Source organism: Acinonyx jubatus, chromosome D1, assembly GCF_027475565.1.
Source record: "Acinonyx jubatus isolate Ajub_Pintada_27869175 chromosome D1, VMU_Ajub_asm_v1.0, whole genome shotgun sequence".
Taxonomy (NCBI): domain Eukaryota; kingdom Metazoa; phylum Chordata; class Mammalia; order Carnivora; family Felidae; genus Acinonyx; species Acinonyx jubatus.
Window position 1 is genome coordinate 29050428 of NC_069390.1, and position 20303 is coordinate 29070730.

Here is a 20303-nt window from a genome sequence, read left to right on the forward strand (position 1 = left end):
CAAAAATCTATGGTTAATCTGGTTCTTACATAATTAGTCCTTGAAACTTCAGTTGACTCAGCATTTACATTATAGTGAAATAACAAACATTTCATTGTAGGTCAAGATGTTAAAAAATCTGACAGAATTTATACTTCTCTCTATGGGACTCTTAAACACACACACACACACACACACACACACACACACACACACACACACGGTACCAAAGTAAATTTCATCCCAACTTTTAAAGCAAAGATGAGGGAATGAATTATTTTAGTGGGAAAGAATTATTCCTTCTTGATACAAAAAAGTGACTTGAATGTGGCCAATCATTTTATTAAAAACAGTCTGAAGGCACAATAATTTTGTCTTATTTGATGGTGTTAAGACTTTTCTCATGATAATTTTATGTAACATTTACCCAAAGGAATGACCATTTTACTTTCTTTTGTCATATTTTTCATAAAATTCATGGTGTACTATGCTTAGGCATATAAGTATATTTTTTAAAATATTAAAGAAAGGTTATATTAAAACTCAAAACAAAAAGCATAATTATTTAAATATTACACAAAACATCATTTTAATCCACTTATTTTCTAAATTTAAAATAACCATTCTGCTTTCCAAATGAAGCAATTACATTTTCAGATCATAACTATTCAATAATTACCATTTTTACATTTTTGAATATTTACTGCAAAGCAATGTAGTATCAACTCTTCTGATTAGAAAATAGATGCTTGTGGGAAAAATGGAAGTAATTTTATTTAAAAAAAATATGCAGATGCATCCTATAATAAAAAAGTACATTTAATGATCATATAATTAGATGGGAGGAGTAACTGAGTATGATAAGATGAATGGATCACAGCTTTTACTGCCTAAGTTAAAATTTAGCATAAAATTAAAGCTGCCTACCATTAGAATTAGTGTATAAGTTAGACTTTTTTCATTTTACTGCTTTGAAATAAAAAATATATAGTTTACTAATTTACTTTGATAGTGCTTCCTTTTCTTCAGAAATACATCATTAAAGTATATTATGCAGCTCACTAGTAAAAATTATATAGTTGAAATTAAAAATGTGGAAATATATAGTTTATTTTGATACTTTTTTCAGGATACTTATTCTGGGTGTTACCAAAATCTTACGTGGCTCACTGGTAACCATTATATTAGTTGAAATAAAAATAATGTAGAAAATAATAGAAATTAAAGAAGATTAAATTTGTTAAAATTTATTTATATTGCATTAAAGATATGATTGTTTCACTTACTATATTGACTAAATAATTATCTCTGTGATACTAGGAAATTAATTGGCATAAATTTCCAAATAGGGGCGCCTGGGTGGCTCAATGGGTTAAGCTTCTGACTTTGGCTCAGGTCGTGATCTCATGGTTTGTGAGTTCGATCCCTGAGTCAGGCTCTGTGCTGACAGCTCAGAGCCTGGATCCTGCTTCAGATTCTGTGTATCCCTCTCTCTCTGCCCCTCACCTGCTCACGCTCTCTCTCTCTCAAAAATAAGTACACATTAAAAAAAACTAAAAAAAATTTCCGAATAAAGTTGATGGTTGACATTAGTTACTTTAGAAAGGCTCTGTGTAGACTGTATTAGATAAATTATTGAAATGAGAAGAAATTAGAGAAAATATTGCCCTTATTAAAAGGAATCCTTCCAAGGTTATAATAAACTTTAATTAAAACTAAAGGACAATTAGTAATACACTTGTTAAGTGATTGCTCTGATGAGCTAACATGAGCCAAACTTTTCATGCCATTTGAATATCTTTAAATAGAATCACATTTCAAGAATCCAGGACAGGTTAAAAAGATACCATTTTATAACAAGCTCCTAAATGTGGTCTTTGAAAAACCACTTTAATATCCAAGTGCCTTTGTTTAAACAACCTCAATCTTTTCTTTTACAAGTTAAATCTCACATTCACTTGGTTCTCCATGTTGGTTGTTAAAATTACCCTTATGATTAAACCCTCTATATACATTCTTGAAAATTACTTCAGATTTCTCATTTCTCCAAGATGTTAATAGTAAGTGCTTTAACATCTCCTTGTCCATTATCTCAAAATATTTGATAATTTCTGATTCCAAAGGAAGAAGTTTCACGAAAGAATATAAAGCAGTAGGTTTATCTTAAAGTCTACATAAGGAATCTTTATAAAAAAATTAAAGTATTTCCTGTTACAGTGTTCAATTTATTGTTCCAAATAAATCTTCAAAATAAATTTTAATCTTTAAAATAAACTTCAAATTTATTTTGAAAAATATTCTTATGTTAAAATGAGATAATTAAACCCTTCTTAAAAAACACTTTTTTGTAATATAAAAATTTACTGAGATGGTTCAAGAACTGGTAAATTCTGGTAAGAGTCAAAATACTAATAGAAAATATTTGATTTTCAACAATTGTGGTATATAGATAAGAGAACATTTTAGAAAGCACAAATATTTTTTAAAAGGACTATGATTTCTTAACAACAATGAAGCTAACCTCTAGGTAGTACTTATAACAGCAGAAAATGTCTCCCAAACATTTTTGGGTAAAAACATTTTTGTAGCATAAAAGCTCTCCTAATGAAAATTGGAAAAATTAGAGAGAGAAAATGAAATATCACCCTTCTGTTACAGGCATAGTTTAAGTCTTGTTTCACAAATAAAAGGACCTTTTCTAGCATATGGACTAGCTGCCATGTCCTCCCAGGGATGGTCCATAGCTATGTTCACCTCAGGCTCATCAAGAAGAGGTGAACTGTCAAATATAATTTCAGTCATAGGGTGGTTTGGTTGAGACAGATTAGTGGTATGCAATCATGATAGATAGTTTATCCTAGTCCCAAACTGCCGCTTGGGAAATCTTGAACTCAAATGAACAGAGACTCAGTCATTATTAGTGTCAAAAAGGTATACAGAGACAAAATTTGGTTGGCAGCACGAAAGATGAATCAAGGCGAAAAAGTGACCAATTGCATGTTCAAAATCGAAATCGAGAGGCATATTATAGTTTGGAAACACTTTATAAACCAGGAAGCTCATACATTATTAATTGTTCATTAATATTTAAAACATGTTCCTCTAAAGTAATATATTTTTAGAAAGACAATATAAATTACATGTATTATCTTATTTCAAAATCTTTATTCTCATCGTGATGCAGAATAAAGAGTCCTCTCTTATACACAGGATTAAGATACTTCTTACAAATTTATGTAATTTTTACTCTCTTCCCTTCAGTTGAATATTCCAAGAAGACTTTTTAAAAGAAAAATCACTTTTGTGGAAATATATTAACATTTAAATGTTACATAATTTGATGACTTTTTAAGAAAGAAATCAGGATATAGTAAGGGTATAAACTTATTATGTGGAGGAACTTAATCTAAAGAACCTTCCAAATATTTTCTAAACACTGGAAAATATATATTTATAAATTGTAAAATACATCATTCTATTAGCAAACACAAACTTTGGTATCTTTAAATCAACCCCCCACCCAACTGAATATCCACAAAAAGAATGTCCTCAAGTGTCACTGCCTGAAGTGATATGCTCTGACAAATCTAACAGCTCTTTCTGTGTCATTCCTAATGCACTTGTCACTCAGTATTATCCATCCTCATTAATGACAATGGGAAAGTTTATCTTGGGAACACGTTTTAAATCATCTACTCTTTACAATGGGACCATGAAATCTCTTACAAAACATGAGGCGGGAACTACTCTGACAACAAAACCCCTTCCTGGCAGCTTTATTCTTAATTCCTGTTCAAGGAGTAATCTGTTTATTATAAAATCATACAGAACAATATATTAAACAGAATTTGAAACAAGAATAGCTAGTGTGATTTTCAAGCTTACAAGTATTTTTACAACATTTTTATTAGGCTGAAAACACTAAGTTGAGTCCTTTTTGTGTGGTTTCATGCCATCTTCTTTTCTATTCTACATTATAAACACCTTTGAAAAGAATTGGTTTTATCTAATTTTAAAACAACTTGCAAATGCCAAAGGCTTAATCTTCATATAACTATTTAAAAAATAATAATATGCATTACGTAAAAGTTAATTTTGATTAACGCTGTCCTCACATGTTTAAATTTTCTAACTAAAATGGCAACTCAAGTCTCCTATAGCTTAAAAGTAATCTGACCAGCCCCCAAATTACTTGTAATAATATATTTATATTTGAAACTTTAATATGGTCTTATTTCCTTACCTAAGAAATTCCTGCAGTAAAAAAAAAAAAAAAAAAAAAAAAAAAAAAAAAAAAAAAGTAAAAAATAAGCAAGACTTCTTGATCCAGAGTGGCCGCTTAAACCTTCTGTTTTAATTTGGCTATCAATTACACATGCTAGATAGTGTGGATAATTAGCAGCTAATCTTTCTTTGGTATACTTCTGCTGATAAAATCAAAACCTGTTAGAAATATATCCTTATGCTTCTTAGTCATCAAAAGTTTAATATTACATTCTGATTAACTTATCTCTGGTAAAATATCTTAAATAGGTTACAATAAACGTGAAAAATCATATTCAGTGATGACTTTCTCACTTTTAATCATCTGAAGCTCATTTGTGAGTTCAAACATGCTAAAAACAAAAATACTGACTTTTAATATTTAAAAATATTACAGGTATGGACCTGTACTTCATGAAGCCTTTTTTACTTGAGAATTCAAGACTTACTTTCATATTTCTAATTAATGCTTTATTTTAAAGAAAAAGAGAAGAGGTTCCTTTTTAGGATATTCTAAAAATTATATGGGCTTCATGATTAAGATTCTAAATTAAGTGTATAATAAATAGCATAAAATGGTTAGTTTTGTGTTTTATAAAAGAAATAAAAAATCTAGGGAAAAATAAGATATACACATAAATTATAATTGTTCCTCATATATTAGGTGTTTATTAGGAATCCAGTTATATTATCTAGAAAATAGCAATTAATGTATGGCTTCAGAAAGCTGAATTAGTACTAATGGGTGGGAAGTTGCTTTAGCATCTGAAAGAATTTTCTAACAACTGTAGTTGGTAGAGAGTAAAATGGGGTGAGTCTAAGAAAGTGGGTTCCCCATGAAGAGAGGCTGGGTGAGAAAATATGTGCATACAATAAGAAGCTGGCTTTGAAGTACTTTAAGCTCCCTTCTGATTTTAGCATTTTAAGAAATCTAGGTATTTTCTTAAAGAGACATACCTGCATTATTAATTCAAAATGTGCAAACTAAACATCAGGTGATTATATGAATTTATTATTACTCAGATAAAGCTTAATTTTAACATTATTAATCATGTCCTCTAACTGACAATTCCTTCAGTAAATTTTCTTTAAAGTATGTAGTCTTCTAAAATAGTGGCTCCTATTTATAGCCAACTTTCTGTGTAAATGACCAGATAGTAAATATTTTTGGCTTTGCATGCCATAAGATGTCAGCTTAGTGATGTAGCATGAAAGCAGCCATAGACAATTCATAAACAAATAGGCCTGGCTGTGTTCCAATAAAATTTTATTTTTAAAAATGGTGAGGGTGATTTTGGCCCACAGGTCATAGTTTATGAACCTCATGCTTTAAAGCATCAAGGGCAAAGTTGGTTTAATATTGTCTTTTACTTGTCTAATTTTACATGAACCAAACTGTAAGAATCCTTCCAATAAAATGATGGCAATGTTATAATATCTGAGTGCTAAAGCAAATGGCTCATATTTATGGCACTATGAAGAGTAGATCACATTTTCAAAATATCTTTCTATTTCTTGACTAAATAACACATTAAGTCAATGGGACCCATGAAGGAAATGCATTCATTTATAAATTATGCACTATAAAGCTTTTCTTCTGAATATAATTGTCCTTAAATTTCTATCTGGGCCAGAATGTTTCCCAGGAGGAAATTCTTAAGAAGCCAAACTAAAGAATTAGATTGGGACTTGTCAGCTCCATGTGCACAAAGAGGTCAGCGGGATGATTTTTCAATAATGATAGTTCTGATGATTTCTGTTATTATGGAAGTGATATTAGTTGCTTTATTACTAATATGTATTTAAATCTGAATTTAACCAAAATCTTGTATTGAAATTCCATTGCACATAATTATTTCATGCCTAATTCCTAAGTCTCACAAATCTTTTGTAATATCTTTCTGCTAAAAGCCAGAAAAACATATAGGCAATAAAATCCACTTTACTGGCCTGAGAATATCAGGCATGTTAACAGGCAATTACTGGGTCAAAGGGGGTTAGAAGGTATAGGTATTTTAAACCCAACAATCAGAACTGACTTCTGTCAGCTCTGGAAGGCTTTTACAAATTTAGACAATTTATTATAAAATCTTTTAAGATGAAGCATTCAAAACAATTTTCAAATGGCAATAAAATGAAAATAAGGAAATAATGAATCATATGGAACACCAATCACTTTTTGGTAACTAAAAATTACATATTTCCTAATTTCCTATCTGATATTTTTGAAGAGTACCACTCAACTTTATTTCAGCAATAATGGTTCATTATACTATTAGCTGATTTTGAAATAAGTTTTTATTGAAGTATGATTGACATACAATATTTTATTAGTTTCAGGTGTACATCATAGTGATTCAATATTTTTATACATTATGAAATAAGCCCCATAAGTCTAGTTACCATCTGTCATCATACAAAGTTGATATATTAGTGACTATGTTTCTATGCGGTACACTACATCTGCATGACTTATTTAGTTTATAACTGGAAGTCTGTACTTCTTAATCCCCTTCACCTATTTCTCCTGCCTCCCCCAATCCTCCCTTTTCTGATAACCCAAAGTTTATTTCTTGTTTCTATGAGTCTGTTTATATTTTGTTTTGTTTATTCACTTGTTGTTTGTTAGATTCCACATAAGCGAAATCATACAGTATTTGACTTTGTCTGACTTACTTCACCTAACATAATCTCTTATCCGTTCATCCATGTTGTTGCCAATGGATCAGCTGATATTTTTTGAAGGTTATTTTACTTATGCAAAACCTTAGAAGTATATTAACTATTAATGAAAACTGTATTAGCATTATCAGACTACTCCATATAGTCTGAAATGGTGAGATTTCATAGTCACACTCTCTAATATGTTTTGGGCACTATCAAGAGGACATTCATTTGTTCATTCATTCATTCACTATTTTTGAGTATCCACGTGATCAGGCACTGAACTAGTAAGAGGGGATATGATGATAAGTAAAACAGAGGTAAGTTTAAAGCATTTATACCTCTAAGTGAACCACATTTTCCCAAAGCTTCAATATTTTACAACAGATGCTTAAGTATGATCATGATGTTTCACTGTGCTTAGGGGTGTAGAGCCATGTATTAGGGGTGTAGAGCCATGTATCTAAAAGGTCAATTTCACATGGAAGGATTCTAGAAAGTGCAGTATAAATTTATTTCATTAGTATACTTTTAACAATTTGATTTTGACAACAAAAAATGACTTATACCTCATGTATATGTATATGTATGTGTGTTTACATATAACATAAAATCTAAATGTGTAAAAATTACTAGAAGGTACAAAATATTTTCTTTTCATCATTAGTTTTATTTTCATCCTAAAGTTTTAATTTATTGAAAAATCAAGTGAGTGAATTCATTCAGTACAGATGATTACTAATACTTTATCTGCACCACCATTTGTTTCTCTCAAAGCATTGGAAAGGCTATGAAAAATAATGAAAATAAATCACTGTCCAGTTTGATTACTTTTCATACTTATCCCTTACAAATTCTGAACTTCAATACAGAAAAAATGGAGTATATACATCTTAGCTATGTTGAAACATGCTAGTTTTATGGTAAAGAACATTTAAAGGCTACCATTGTGCTATTTTTCTATATCTGGACGTGATCCATATATTTAAGTGGGGTCTGTATGCGTGTGTGTGTGTGTGTGTGTGTGTGTGTGTATGAGCGGTTTTCCTTAAAAACTGTAGCTATATATTCTAATAATTTTCTATAATTATGTCAAGAATATAGTACTAGTGCATTTGGTTTTGCCCAACATTTTAGCAATTTGTTTGTAAAAATATTAATAAACTAGTATTGTGCTAGCTTTTCTCTTTGTCCACTGAATACAAGATAAGTTGACCCATTTATTTACAGGCTCAACAAGGGCAATCCATTTCATGCTACAGCACTGACCCTTAACAAAGATCTTGTAAATGAGTAGCCTGTTACAATATGTACAAGTGACCTTTAATTGCACCAAGAGGCTTTTTGTTACAAGGGTTTTCAATGCCACACCATAGCTACAGTATAAGTTGGTAAAACACTTCTAAGGTTCTTGAGCAGAAATATCACAACCCCTCTTCCCGTCAAAATATATACATAAAAAAAGCTTGAGGCATTTATCTAAGTCTACACCATAATAATGCCTTTTAGATGACTGTTGATGAGAAAGATAAGCTGCTTTTCCAATCATGTAAGAATTAAATATTTAGAACTTCCATAAACAATTCATTAAGTTATTACAAATGTAGTCAAATACAACCTTGTTTTTAATAAATAGCCTTTGGAAACAAAAACAGTTATTTCAAACTTGTTACTAGTTTCATTTTTATAACAGGAAATTTTAATTTTAGTACAAGACACCTCTTCCCTCTTTCTACTAAATAATTATATACCTGGAAATTTTACAGCTTTGAAATGTTTAGGGAAGAATCATATATCCAAGAAAGCAGAGCCAAATACTCAAATACCTTCCAGAAGTTATTTATGTTGAGTAATGACACTTAAAACAAAATTGCAATAACGTATAGGGTTAGATATTTCAATTGATTTACTCAGAAATTTCTGAAGGAGTGCAATATATTTTTGACAGTCTTACAAAATATTGAAACCAAATACTCCATTTCATTGAGCCATTCATATTAAGTTTCTTATTTCTGGAAGGCTCATGACAAAATGATTTAGTCTGATTATCTACAACAATGGCGGGTTGACTTGACGGCACCTGACACAACAGTTCAGGGAACTTTACGAGAACTGTACTGGATACAAAGAACCTGAACTGGCTGCTCTATGAAATGTCCACTGTGGCATGGAGTTGTGACAGTAATAACTCTGATGAAACTTTAATTTCCACTTAAATAAGAGGACTGCTTTACTAGATTTTTGGGGAAAGGCATTTCCATTCCACCCTAGTTTCTCTTAATTATTTATTATGGTCCCCCATGTTCTACCTTTTAAAAACTAATAACTTATATGTAATCTCATCTTTCCTTAATGAGGAACACAATTTCTTCTATTAAACTGTAGGAAATCTTGTCAGTAAAATTGATAAATAAAAAAAATTCACAATCATAAGATTTACTGCTAATTTTACTTAAAGGTGGTATTCAAAGGACTTCCAATAAATAAAACATATGCAACAGAAAAAGAAGTAGGTATCAATAAGAATGTATCAAACCTTTATTAGAATCAGCTATGATAAATCAAAAGGAGGCAAAAACTAGAAATTTGAAAAACTGAATTTGGTACCTTACTACCTTGTAAGTTGTATATAATTTAATTGTCTCACAAATAATTTTTGAGGCTTCAAAGATAACATACGTAAAATAATTAAAAATATAAGCTATAACAACATGGCAACTATGAGCAAGTTAATATTTGCAAAAATATCTGATTGTAGAACTTAAGTGAACTTAATTATACTATTTTATTATAATTAAATTTGGGATACTTTTGAACCATATCAAAATAGTGGACTGAAACAAGGGAGCCACGTTTCTTTGTATGGAATACTTTCCTCACCTAAGATCTAGAAATCCTACAGAAGTGGTTAGCGTTTTAGGGAATGGCTTTATGTCTTTTGCAAATTAATTTTTTATTAAAAAACCATACCTACCAAATACAAGAAGTCAGTAAAAAAATAAGGAAAGAACACTCTCACAATCCTAATGTTATATAAGGGAGAAGCTATGATTAATCCAATCTGAATTTTATAAGGTATTTATAATAAAAATAGAGTAGATATGCTTACTAGGAACACAAGAATTTTTGACTTGAATTTTAACAGATTATATATCAATGCGTGTGTGTGTATTTTTGAAGTTTGTTCTTTTTTATGTCTCCGGGCAGAGGCTTTCTGGCTCATGCACGATGAGATGTGAGAGTACATCTTGTGGTGTGGTGAGTAGTCGGTGTTTAGGAGGCCAGGCTTTAGAATCAGTGTTATTTCTTTCAGTTATTAACTCTGACTTTGGATAGGTTAGGTTACTTGATCTCTTTGAACCTTAAATTTCCTCACTTGTAAAATGTAGGTAATAATGGTATCAGTAGTTGTGAGATCTCTGAGGTAATGGCTATAAAGCACTTGCAATAGTCCCAAGCTGTTAAACACTCAATAAAACTTTTTATTTTTAAATCAATAATAATTAACAGAGCTCCTGAACATGTTAACTTTCCAGTGTAATTCTGTACATGGAGTTATAAGTTCTGGATTTAATCCTAGCTCTATGACTTTGGGAAGGTTACCTAACTCCTTATATTTCCTCACATTAAAATGTGTGTTGGGGCATCTGGGTGGCTCAGTTGGTTAAGCATCTGACTTCGGCTTAGGTCATGATCTCACAGTTGGTGTGTTCAAGCCCTCCATCAGGCTCTCTGCTGTCAGCACAGACCCCACTTCAGATCCTCTGTCCCTCTCTCTGTCTGCCCCTCTCCCACTTGAGCTTTTTCTCAAAAATAAATAAACAATAAAAAAATGTATGTAATAATGCCTATAGCAAGAGTTCCTGTGAGTATCAAATAAGATTAAATATGGTAGTGTATGTGAAAGCACTGAACACAATGCCCAGAACAAATGAGATACCCATTGTGTCTTTTAAAGTTTATTTATCTTTAGAAAGAGATAGCAAGCAAGGGAGGGGCATAGAGGGAGAAAGAGAATCCCAAGCAGGCTCAGTGCTGTCAGTGCAGAGCCTGATGTGGGTCTTGATATCATGAACTGTGAGATCAAGACCGGAACCGAATCAAGACTCTGACGCTTAACCGATGAAGCCACCCAGGCACTCCCCAAATATATGTTTTAAAATACACTGTGGTAGACATGAGTTACTTTAAAAATAGTACTTTAACAATTTAACAAATATTTATGGAACACCTACTGTATGTACTCAGGATTTAGCCACAGAAAAAAACGATGTCCCTAATCTTGTGAAGCTTACAGCAAATAAAGCTGAGTAGTTGAAAAAGAACAAATTAACTGATAATCAACTATAGTAATACATGTTACATTGAGAATTAAAATAGGGTACAGGACAGTAGATAACTGAGTGAATACTTCAGATGGGCCAGTGAGGGAAGACCTCCCTAAGGAGATTCAGATCTTTAATCTGCAATCCAATGACAAGAAAAAGCCACGAACATATGGAGGGATGAACATTCTGGACTTTTGGTGGCAAAGACATTGAGGAAGGACTAAAGATGTTTTGGGTATAAAATTATTCCCAAAGCTACCTACAATAATCACAAAGCTCATAAATACCGTATTTATTAAGCTCTATTATCTGTTATTACTCTTCCAGGCACCTTGGAGGTTATATTGGTAAAATATATGTTCTTACCGTCTAGCTGATGAAATGGGACAGCCATGATTTGTCATCATTTTCTGTTTCCTGTGTTTCTATTTTCCTTAGACACCATGAACAGCACATCGTGGGAGAAAATGTTTTAGGGAGTACCATATTAACTGGGTGAGTTCTGCTATACCACTTCTACAAATGCTTGAAGAAAATCCTTAAAGCATTACAATACATAAATAAATGTCTGTATCTGCAAAATTTAGGAAAGAAGCAATTTTTTCCTCTCTTTTCATCCTTAGACGATGCTGAATCTGTACTATCCTGGTCTCAACTGTGAGATTACTATACTATGGATACCACAGGATCTTTAACAGATTCATGGGCTGAAGACTATTTGGCAAGATTCTAAACATTAGACTTTTGCTTTGTGCCACAGTCTTGCTAATTATATTTCCTGACTAAAATGTAGTAGAATTGTTAGAAAAATAAGTGCAATGTGAAATATTAGACTCCAAGTTCAATTTATAAAATGACCATTTGTACAAAAAAATTATTCACAGTCAAGGTGTCATAAGATTAATTTAAAAATACTTCTCAAAGAAACAGGATTCACTTAATGTAACAAAGTATAAATATAATATTTCAGTTGCTGATGACCATACAGAAACTTTAAGACACGTAATAGCTAAACATGAATTTACTCTTCCTTGCCAAATGAAGCAATGATGTTCTGCCAGCCCAAGTCACAGGAAGCATGTGAAATGAACACAAAAGCAAACAGGCCTTATGCTGCCTAAGGGAAAGTCAGCAAGATGGCAGCTTCAATCATTCGGAATAATACTAAAGCAGCCTTAGGCTTTTCTCAGAATGGAAACATGTCACTATTACTGCAATATTCCAACAAATCAGAATGCAGAGAAAAGAACACTTATGCAATCACATACTGGAAGGGCACTTTACTCAACATTTAAGTGGAAAATAATTATAAAGAAACTTCAGAAAAATTGTCAGTGAACATAAATGACTCAGGAAAAAATGTTTTCTTTCAATGTGCTTAATAGATTTTTAAAAAGCTTGCCACTTAGAAACAATTTCCTTTTACACTCTCCTTAAGGAATTATTAACGTAAACACTAATTTTTATGAAGTGGTAAGTGAAAAGTTTGGTAGTCAGGCTGCCTGTAAGAGGTATTCATTTTCCCCCTGATATAGTACTATCACTTTGGAAGTTTGATCAGAGAGGGGATAAGCTTTCCCAACGTTTATATAGGAAGTTAAAAAATACTTCAAATATTTGGGAACTTCCCTAGTCAGTATACTTTTAGCGTGTGTCTAGTCATGTAGCCATCTATGGTCAATCATCAAAAAATCAAAGGCAAATTGGCATGACTCAACCCTAACTTTTAATACCGCATGATTGTGTCGTGTAAGCTTGTTTTGTGTGAGAGCTGCTGTGGTTTTAGCAGAGAGATTAACAACCGGACCTAAGCTGGCCTCCAAACCTTGCCCTGCTGATGCCTCAAGCTCTTTGAAGTCTGACCATCATACCTGGCAAAACAACAGTGAGAACTAGGATGGTGTCAGATCTAATCAAATTGTTCGCTGCAGCAGAGCTAACTATGGGGTTCACTAATTGGCCCAATTGCGGATTATACCTTTTGCTACAGATTCAAGACAATAATTTAGTTAAATGATGTTTTTTTTTTCCTTATCTCTTCTAATTAAGATTCCAATGTGGGAAGAAATAGGATTAGACAGTCTCAAAACTGTGTTCCCCTTAAGGTGGTATGCACTTTTGATAGGCTCACTATGCCATGTGAGATATGTAAGAGCACAGTATTACCAACTTCTTGAGAGTCTGTGAAATCTATATGACCATACTGTATGTTTACATTACTTGGGAATTAAAGTGTAAATACAGTGATGGTAATATAATGAATATATTGAGATGTAAACATGGAGAAAATGACATTTCCATTGTTAAAAAATGCTCATTTGAATTTGCTTTTGATAAGTGATTTGGTCTATATGAACAGAGGCCTATGTTACACTTTGATTTTCTTTTGCTAACTGCAATCTATCTGGGAACTGAGCATTTCAATATTTGTGGAGGGCATCATTATCAGAAAAGGCGTATTGGACTATATGGCTCATCATGCTACAACTTAATGCTCTTGAGGCAGACATTTATGTTTCCATTTTTTATTTTAGTGACATAATTGTTAACTGACAAATAAGTCGACCATCTCTCCCCTTTAGTTCTAGGTATACTGAACAGTCACCTTTCTATTTCCCATTTAAAACTGAAAAGCCTATTGATACAAAATTTGGCAAGTAAGGAAACCCAGGACCAAAGATACCATGCAACTCTACATTGTCCAGCATTGTCAAAGTGACTGATATCCTTGTAGTTTGCAAGAGTTTATGTTTTTCCAATATGTAAAAATTTCAAATAATTCTACTGAATCACATTAAATATATTATAATACTATATAAAACTAATTTATACTTATGGCATCTAATATTTTGGTGTTAATACTTAAAGAATGAATTTTCTAAGTAAGTGCATCAAAAATAGTTGTTACTTAATAAACACTGGTTAATCAATTCTTCTGTGAGAAAAAGTTCTTAATGACTGGGGAGGTATTGGAGTCCTGTATTTGGAACTGGGGAAAAAATTAAAGACAGTCTTGAGACTGTCTTAATTTACTTCAATTTTTTGGGCTCTCAGTATTCATGCAGGGTGCAAGACTCACATAAATATACTATTTATGAAAATTACTATTTTTGGACCAATTAAAGCCTATGTAAGTATTGTTTATCCTTATTTTGAAAATTTGTAGTGAATGGTGTATGCCTTTTGTATATTTCAGTGTAACCCAGTAATCATACTTTCTGACCTGAAATTAACACTGAATCTTATAGCTGGAAAACTGTCCCATTCCCAAAGCAGAAACTCTGTTGGTAATAACTTTAATATAGAGACTGTAACTAATGTGATAACATGCTATTACTATTTATGTTAGAAAATCAGATTATTAGAATGTGTTAAAATATGATCAAGCTGAACTACAGAAAATCACAATAGCAAAATATTATTAAATCCAAGTAAAAATGCTGCTGTTATGAGGTCACTAAATTAAATGAAAATGAAGTCACAATGAATCGCAAATTCGGCCAAATCTTACTAGTTTAGGAATTATAATTACATCATAATTACTAATATAAAGAAAAAAAAACTGGCTAATGATCATCCCAACAATAGAGAGGCAAAAATTACAGAAACTGAAAAAAATACAAGCCTAAGTAGTTATTTCAGCTTAGAAGTGAAGCTATTGCACCCAAATTATATTTCTTACAGAACTTAATGGAGAAGGTAGTATTTATAGGTCACTTGATCAATGGAGCTTATATAGTATTTATAGCTGTACTATTTGGACAATTTTTCAAACGCCACAACTTATCTCTATACATATATTTCAGCAAAGATTTTATACCTGTTAAGTATACAGCTCTGTGCTTAATTCTGGGATAGATATGAAGATGAAAAAGACAGTTTCATAGTAAAACCTTTCGTTATAAAATGTTTAATTACTATATGGAAAGTACAAATAAGCCAATAGAAGTCCTGGTATACAATAAAGGGTTAGTAAATCTTACTATGATTGAATAAAGGTTATGTGGTAAGGCCAAGAAAGAAGTAATATGTCATGGTTAATCAAATATGCTAGAGAGTTATGTACAGTTTACAAGGATTATGAATTTTCAAAGAATTGGAAAGCTATTGTTTTAAACCTGAAGTCATACTTAATCAACCTTAAATTTTCTCTTCTGCTTACCCAGAATGCATGCCAGGATATTAGTGTCATTACTATAGATGTGATTCTGCTATGGTTTTTGTAGAGGGGCTAATTTATAGAGCTTCATAGCTGATGAATACTATTAGTAAAAATTTACTATGATTAGATGAATGTTTCCACTTGAGTCTGAATAATACACATTTAAGAAGAAAGAAATATTCTTTTGCCTTTTCCAAATCATTCAAAGAAATTTAAGACTGCTGGCTAAAATTGCTCTGCTTGTGGGAGGTCCTTGGTGGCTGTTAGTTAGGCCAAAAAAAAAAAATCAGTTTTCGTATATAAAATGGGCATTTAATAAATCAAAGAAAGGGTACCCTAAAAGAGAAAATAGAAAATAGAAAAATAGAAAATAGAAAATAGGCATTTTCCTATTTCTTTTGCCCCTTGTTTTCAACCATGCCAACTTTTGAGACCATGTGACCATAGTAAATTCCAACATGTAAGAAATCTACCTGTGTGGAATCAGAAAACTTATTTCTGCTTTACCTGCTAAACCACGCTTCCCTTCTGAAAGTAAAACACAGATTCAATGCCTGCTGTATTATAGTCTCACACTTTACAGACTAGTAGAGTATACATTTTATTCATTTTTTTTAGTATCAGAGCAGTTTTAAAAAAACCATTTGTTGTACATATGAAAACAATATCACTTGATAGATAATTTTTCCCTTAATAAAGGAATCCTCTTGCTTCCAATCTCTATAATATATCACCAAAAACTTGCTATCTGTTTGAGAATGCATTTTAGAAGGTAAAATGCTATATTTAATTATTTAATCTTATGTGAACCACATGATTTTATCCTATTATACTTATATCTATATATGCATCTATTAGGTTTGTTTCATTCTTTAATTCATATTTTTTCTAATCACCAAATTGAATTTTATGGCATAAGTAAATAAATTATTTGGAATGTGTTTTACCTACCTTTCTATGTATAAAAATACCTTATTGATTAGGTTATAAGTCAAAAAGGTAAAGGATTTGATCACCTGTATTAAATATTAACTTTTTAAAAACCAACCATCTATTTGTGCTTTGTTTTCAAATATTGCTTCCAAACCACAGGGTGATCAATTCTAATTGTTCTTGGTTTAGAATGTTGGGAATAGAAGAGAGGAAGTGGAACAGAAACCTATGTGGTTTATAAAAGATCTTACATCAGCTCCAATGGTAAAGTGTAGTCACTATTGGAACCTAAATTTATCAAAGGAGAGGTTCCACTTGACATTATTAAGGTCTTCTAGTTCTATCCTTCATCCCCAATATAAGACCAAATGTGTGTTCATGTATGTGTTGTATATGTGTGTGTGTGAGACAGAGATGGAGAGGGAGAGGGAGTGGGAGTGGGAGAGACAGAGACAGAGACAGAGACAGAGAGAACATGATTCACACTACAGTGCTACATTTTTCTCTAGGTACAATATTATTTTCACTAGGGAATCTGCTTGCTTAGTTTGTATGATGATAGACCTGATACCTTAGACCTGGTTGTCAGAATACTCATCTTGGAAGAGAGATGTCATATGGAGGAAAAAAAAAACAATTTACATCTTTCATTAAAAATATAAATTCAACTTAAAAGAAAATGATGAGGCATGCTTTCCTTGTGACACTAACTATAACTTTATCCCTCTAAAATTTTTCAGCAAAATGTTGCTGAATATTGGTAAATAATAATGGTAAATTTCTCAGTATTCTATCAGAAAAACTGAAAGCAAGTTTGAACAATTACAGTGTTGGGTTCCATTTCAATGGTTTCTTTTGAGAACTAAAGCAAATTAGCTCAAGAATCAGTATTTCTACACTCTCTTGGCTCTTGGCTCTAAGTGGCTTTTGAAGGGCGCATCCCCAGATGAGAAACTTCTAACACTCCTGCAGAGATGGCCTGCTTGAAGAACTGGCTGCCTGATTAACTATTAACTGCTCTCAATAGGATTAGATAATTAAGGACATTGATGACCATTAATTAGGAGGAGGGCACATTAATTTGTCACTGGATAGGGCCCTTACAATGATTTATAGGTTAGTGCTACTTACAAATGTGAAGGGAAAGAGAAAAAGAGAGAGAACCATTAAGTTACCTTATCAAGTGGCCAGCTAAAGAGGGCAGAGGGTCAAAAAAGGGCCAAAGTGGTCACTTAAGGGTGAAGTCCCAAACACCAAAGCAGTGCCAAGCCACATTGACCATCATTTGGTGATGAAGTTAAAAATATGCTAATTTATTGGTGGCAATTCTCTCTTTTTATGGTTTCAAGCAGTTAAGACAAGTGGCCTGCTTAAGAGCTTTTCATTTGAAAAGAGATTAAACAAAATGGTTTGTCAAGGCTTCTTGGCTGTTTTATGTCTTTGTTAAAAAAAATTGCACGGACTATACTGATAACTATCACATCACCCAAAAGCCATCTCTCCCTGAGCATTTATTTCGTTAATAAATACATCAACTCTAATTGCTTAATAGTGCTATGTTCATTTGCTCTTTAGCAAGATTAAGGTGAAATAAATCTTTCATACTACTACTTTCTGTCAGTATTGCTTGCATAAAGGTCACAAAAAAAGTTTAAGTTTTGTAGAAAATTTACATAAAGACATTGGTGTAAATTTTACTTTGTTTTGTTCAGCATGGAAAGTGGAAAGGTGATTTCATTAATAGTAAAGAAAACTGCTTTTAGAATATAGGTAAGAATCCTCTTTTCTTAGCCATACACAACTGTGGGTAGCATTCACATTCCACACACAAATAAGCACAGCTCATTAACATTTAATTAAATATGTTTTGAAAGCCTTGGAAATACACATGCCATACTTATCATAGAAGTTTGGAGCTTACTTCAAACAATATTGAAAACAAAGTCATTTTTGCTATACTCTAATGATTTGCCATTAAAAGAGGAAAAATAAGATAGTCTAACATTTTTTTGTTACACCAAAAGAACATAAAAATATTAGCAGGAAACACTTTCTAAGAATTTCATTAAAGTAAAAAATATATACATACATACATACATATACACACACACACATATATATGTGTGTATGTATATATGTGTACACATAGACATATATATATACACACACACGCATAGACTATTTAACCTCAAGACCATGAACTAAAATATAAAAATTCTCTCTTACCTCAATGGTGAATAGCTTCCTTTTTAATTTAAAAGCTAAGTCTTTGACATCGGATACATCATAAATCAAGTTATTAAGCCGAGGAATTTGCCGAATATGAATCAAACCTTGTGAAAAGAAAATTAAAAGAACAAAAATTTAAAAACACTGTCTTAGATACATAAATCAAAGAGTCTTAGAGCAGAATCCTGTAAATTTACACACAAGCATCCTCCCCTTTTAAAACTGGAGCTTACTACCAGGAGCAATGAAGCAAATGGTGTGATTATACTCAAGTAATCAAGCAGAATAAGATAAACAGAAATCCTTGTGCGAGGAAAACTAATTGCACTTTGGTACAGAAGTACAGATGTAAAGAGGGATCTTAATACTTGTCAAAACTACAGCCGGTTTGTGTGTGATTTTCTCTTGTATTTACAGTAAGCAAATATGGCTATCACCTTGCATGCTGCCCACGGCACCACTGAGTGATCTTTATTTTATTAAATGCACCAGTAAGCAGCCAGCAAAACAAGGCTTATGGGTTACTGATAACCAGTGAAGCACTAGTGAAAAGTATTTCATTTTGTACCTTATTAATGACTTGAGCAAACCATTGAAGAAAACTACATTTCAGAGCTCACTCTAGGATCAAACATTAACCCCTATGCCATCCCAAGACACTCATTTCTGTGGCATGTTAGACCTTTATGTAGCTGTTATAAGCTTTGTAACAGTGCTAGGTAAACCGTGAGCTTTGGCCTCTTGTCAGTAGAAACACTTGCTAATTTTTTCTGACAAGGGCACTGGATGGCTTTTGTGCAGCTTAATGCAGTTTCTGACTAAACTCGGGGTCATTTGCCACAGATGAAGACATGCAAGATTCTTCAGTGCATCTCTCTGACTGATTCAGCCTATATTTAAAATCATCATCCCAAAGATATTGATCCCTAAACATGGGAGAAGAAGGCAATCCAAATCTGAGCAAATTAGACACATCTTATTTAAAGAACTGTTTCCCTAGTGCACAGTTTTGTGTATGTTTGAATGCTTAGTAATGTATATATTTGTTTTAGCTTAAAAGGGTTAAACCTCCAGATGCTTAACTTTCTAAATGGTCCCTTCAAAAACAATTCACTGAACTATCTGATTTAATTCATTAAACTTTAAAAAAAATGCTACAAGTGTTAAGAAGACAGCTTTTAGATACAAATTAAAAAGATCTCAGAGCTATTTAGTAAAATACTTTAGAAATAAGCACACCAGACTTTCACTAGCACATTCCTTATTTTAACTTGGTATGTACTTGTTTAGTTGTTAAATCAGGAGGCCTCCCACAATGAATAAATATAGTTTATCAGGTCCTTCATATTAACAGAAATACTACTTGTCAAAACCACTTGTGAATCTGCTGTTAATCATTTATTAATTCAGAGATTTCAGCACACACACACACAAAAATCACAGCCTTTCACTCTCAAAATGTTTTAATCAAAATGATTGACTTGGAATATAAAATATAATTTTACTAAATTTATTGGGTCATAATACTTACAAATGATACTAAGATATAATTTATTAAGGTAATAATTAACTTAGGTTGTATTAAAAGAAAATAGGCATAATAAAAAATGAAAAATAGTTTATTCAATGATAAGACAAATAAGTCTTAGGGATGTAATGTGTAGCATGGTGGCTATGCTTAATGATACTGTATTGTACATTTGAAAGTAGCTAAGACAATAGATCTTAAAAGTTCTCATCACTAG

The 20303-nt window shown here is 32.0% G+C and overlaps 1 protein-coding gene across 6 annotated transcripts in view; it reads right to left on the minus strand.

Annotated features, from left to right (window-relative positions):
* The window catches only part of ELP4 (elongator acetyltransferase complex subunit 4), a 243507-nt gene that overhangs the window by 106575 nt on the left and 116629 nt on the right, over window positions 1-20303 (minus strand). For all 6 annotated transcript variants that reach the window (XR_008290413.1, XM_053203337.1, XM_015066910.3 and 3 more), the window contains exon 9: window positions 18556-18662. Coding sequence is in view for 5 of the 6 variants with exons in the window: in XM_053203337.1 (XP_053059312.1) it covers window positions 18556-18662 (107 nt within the window). In the remaining variant the exon portion in view is untranslated. The remainder of the gene's footprint in view (window positions 1-18555; window positions 18663-20303) is intronic.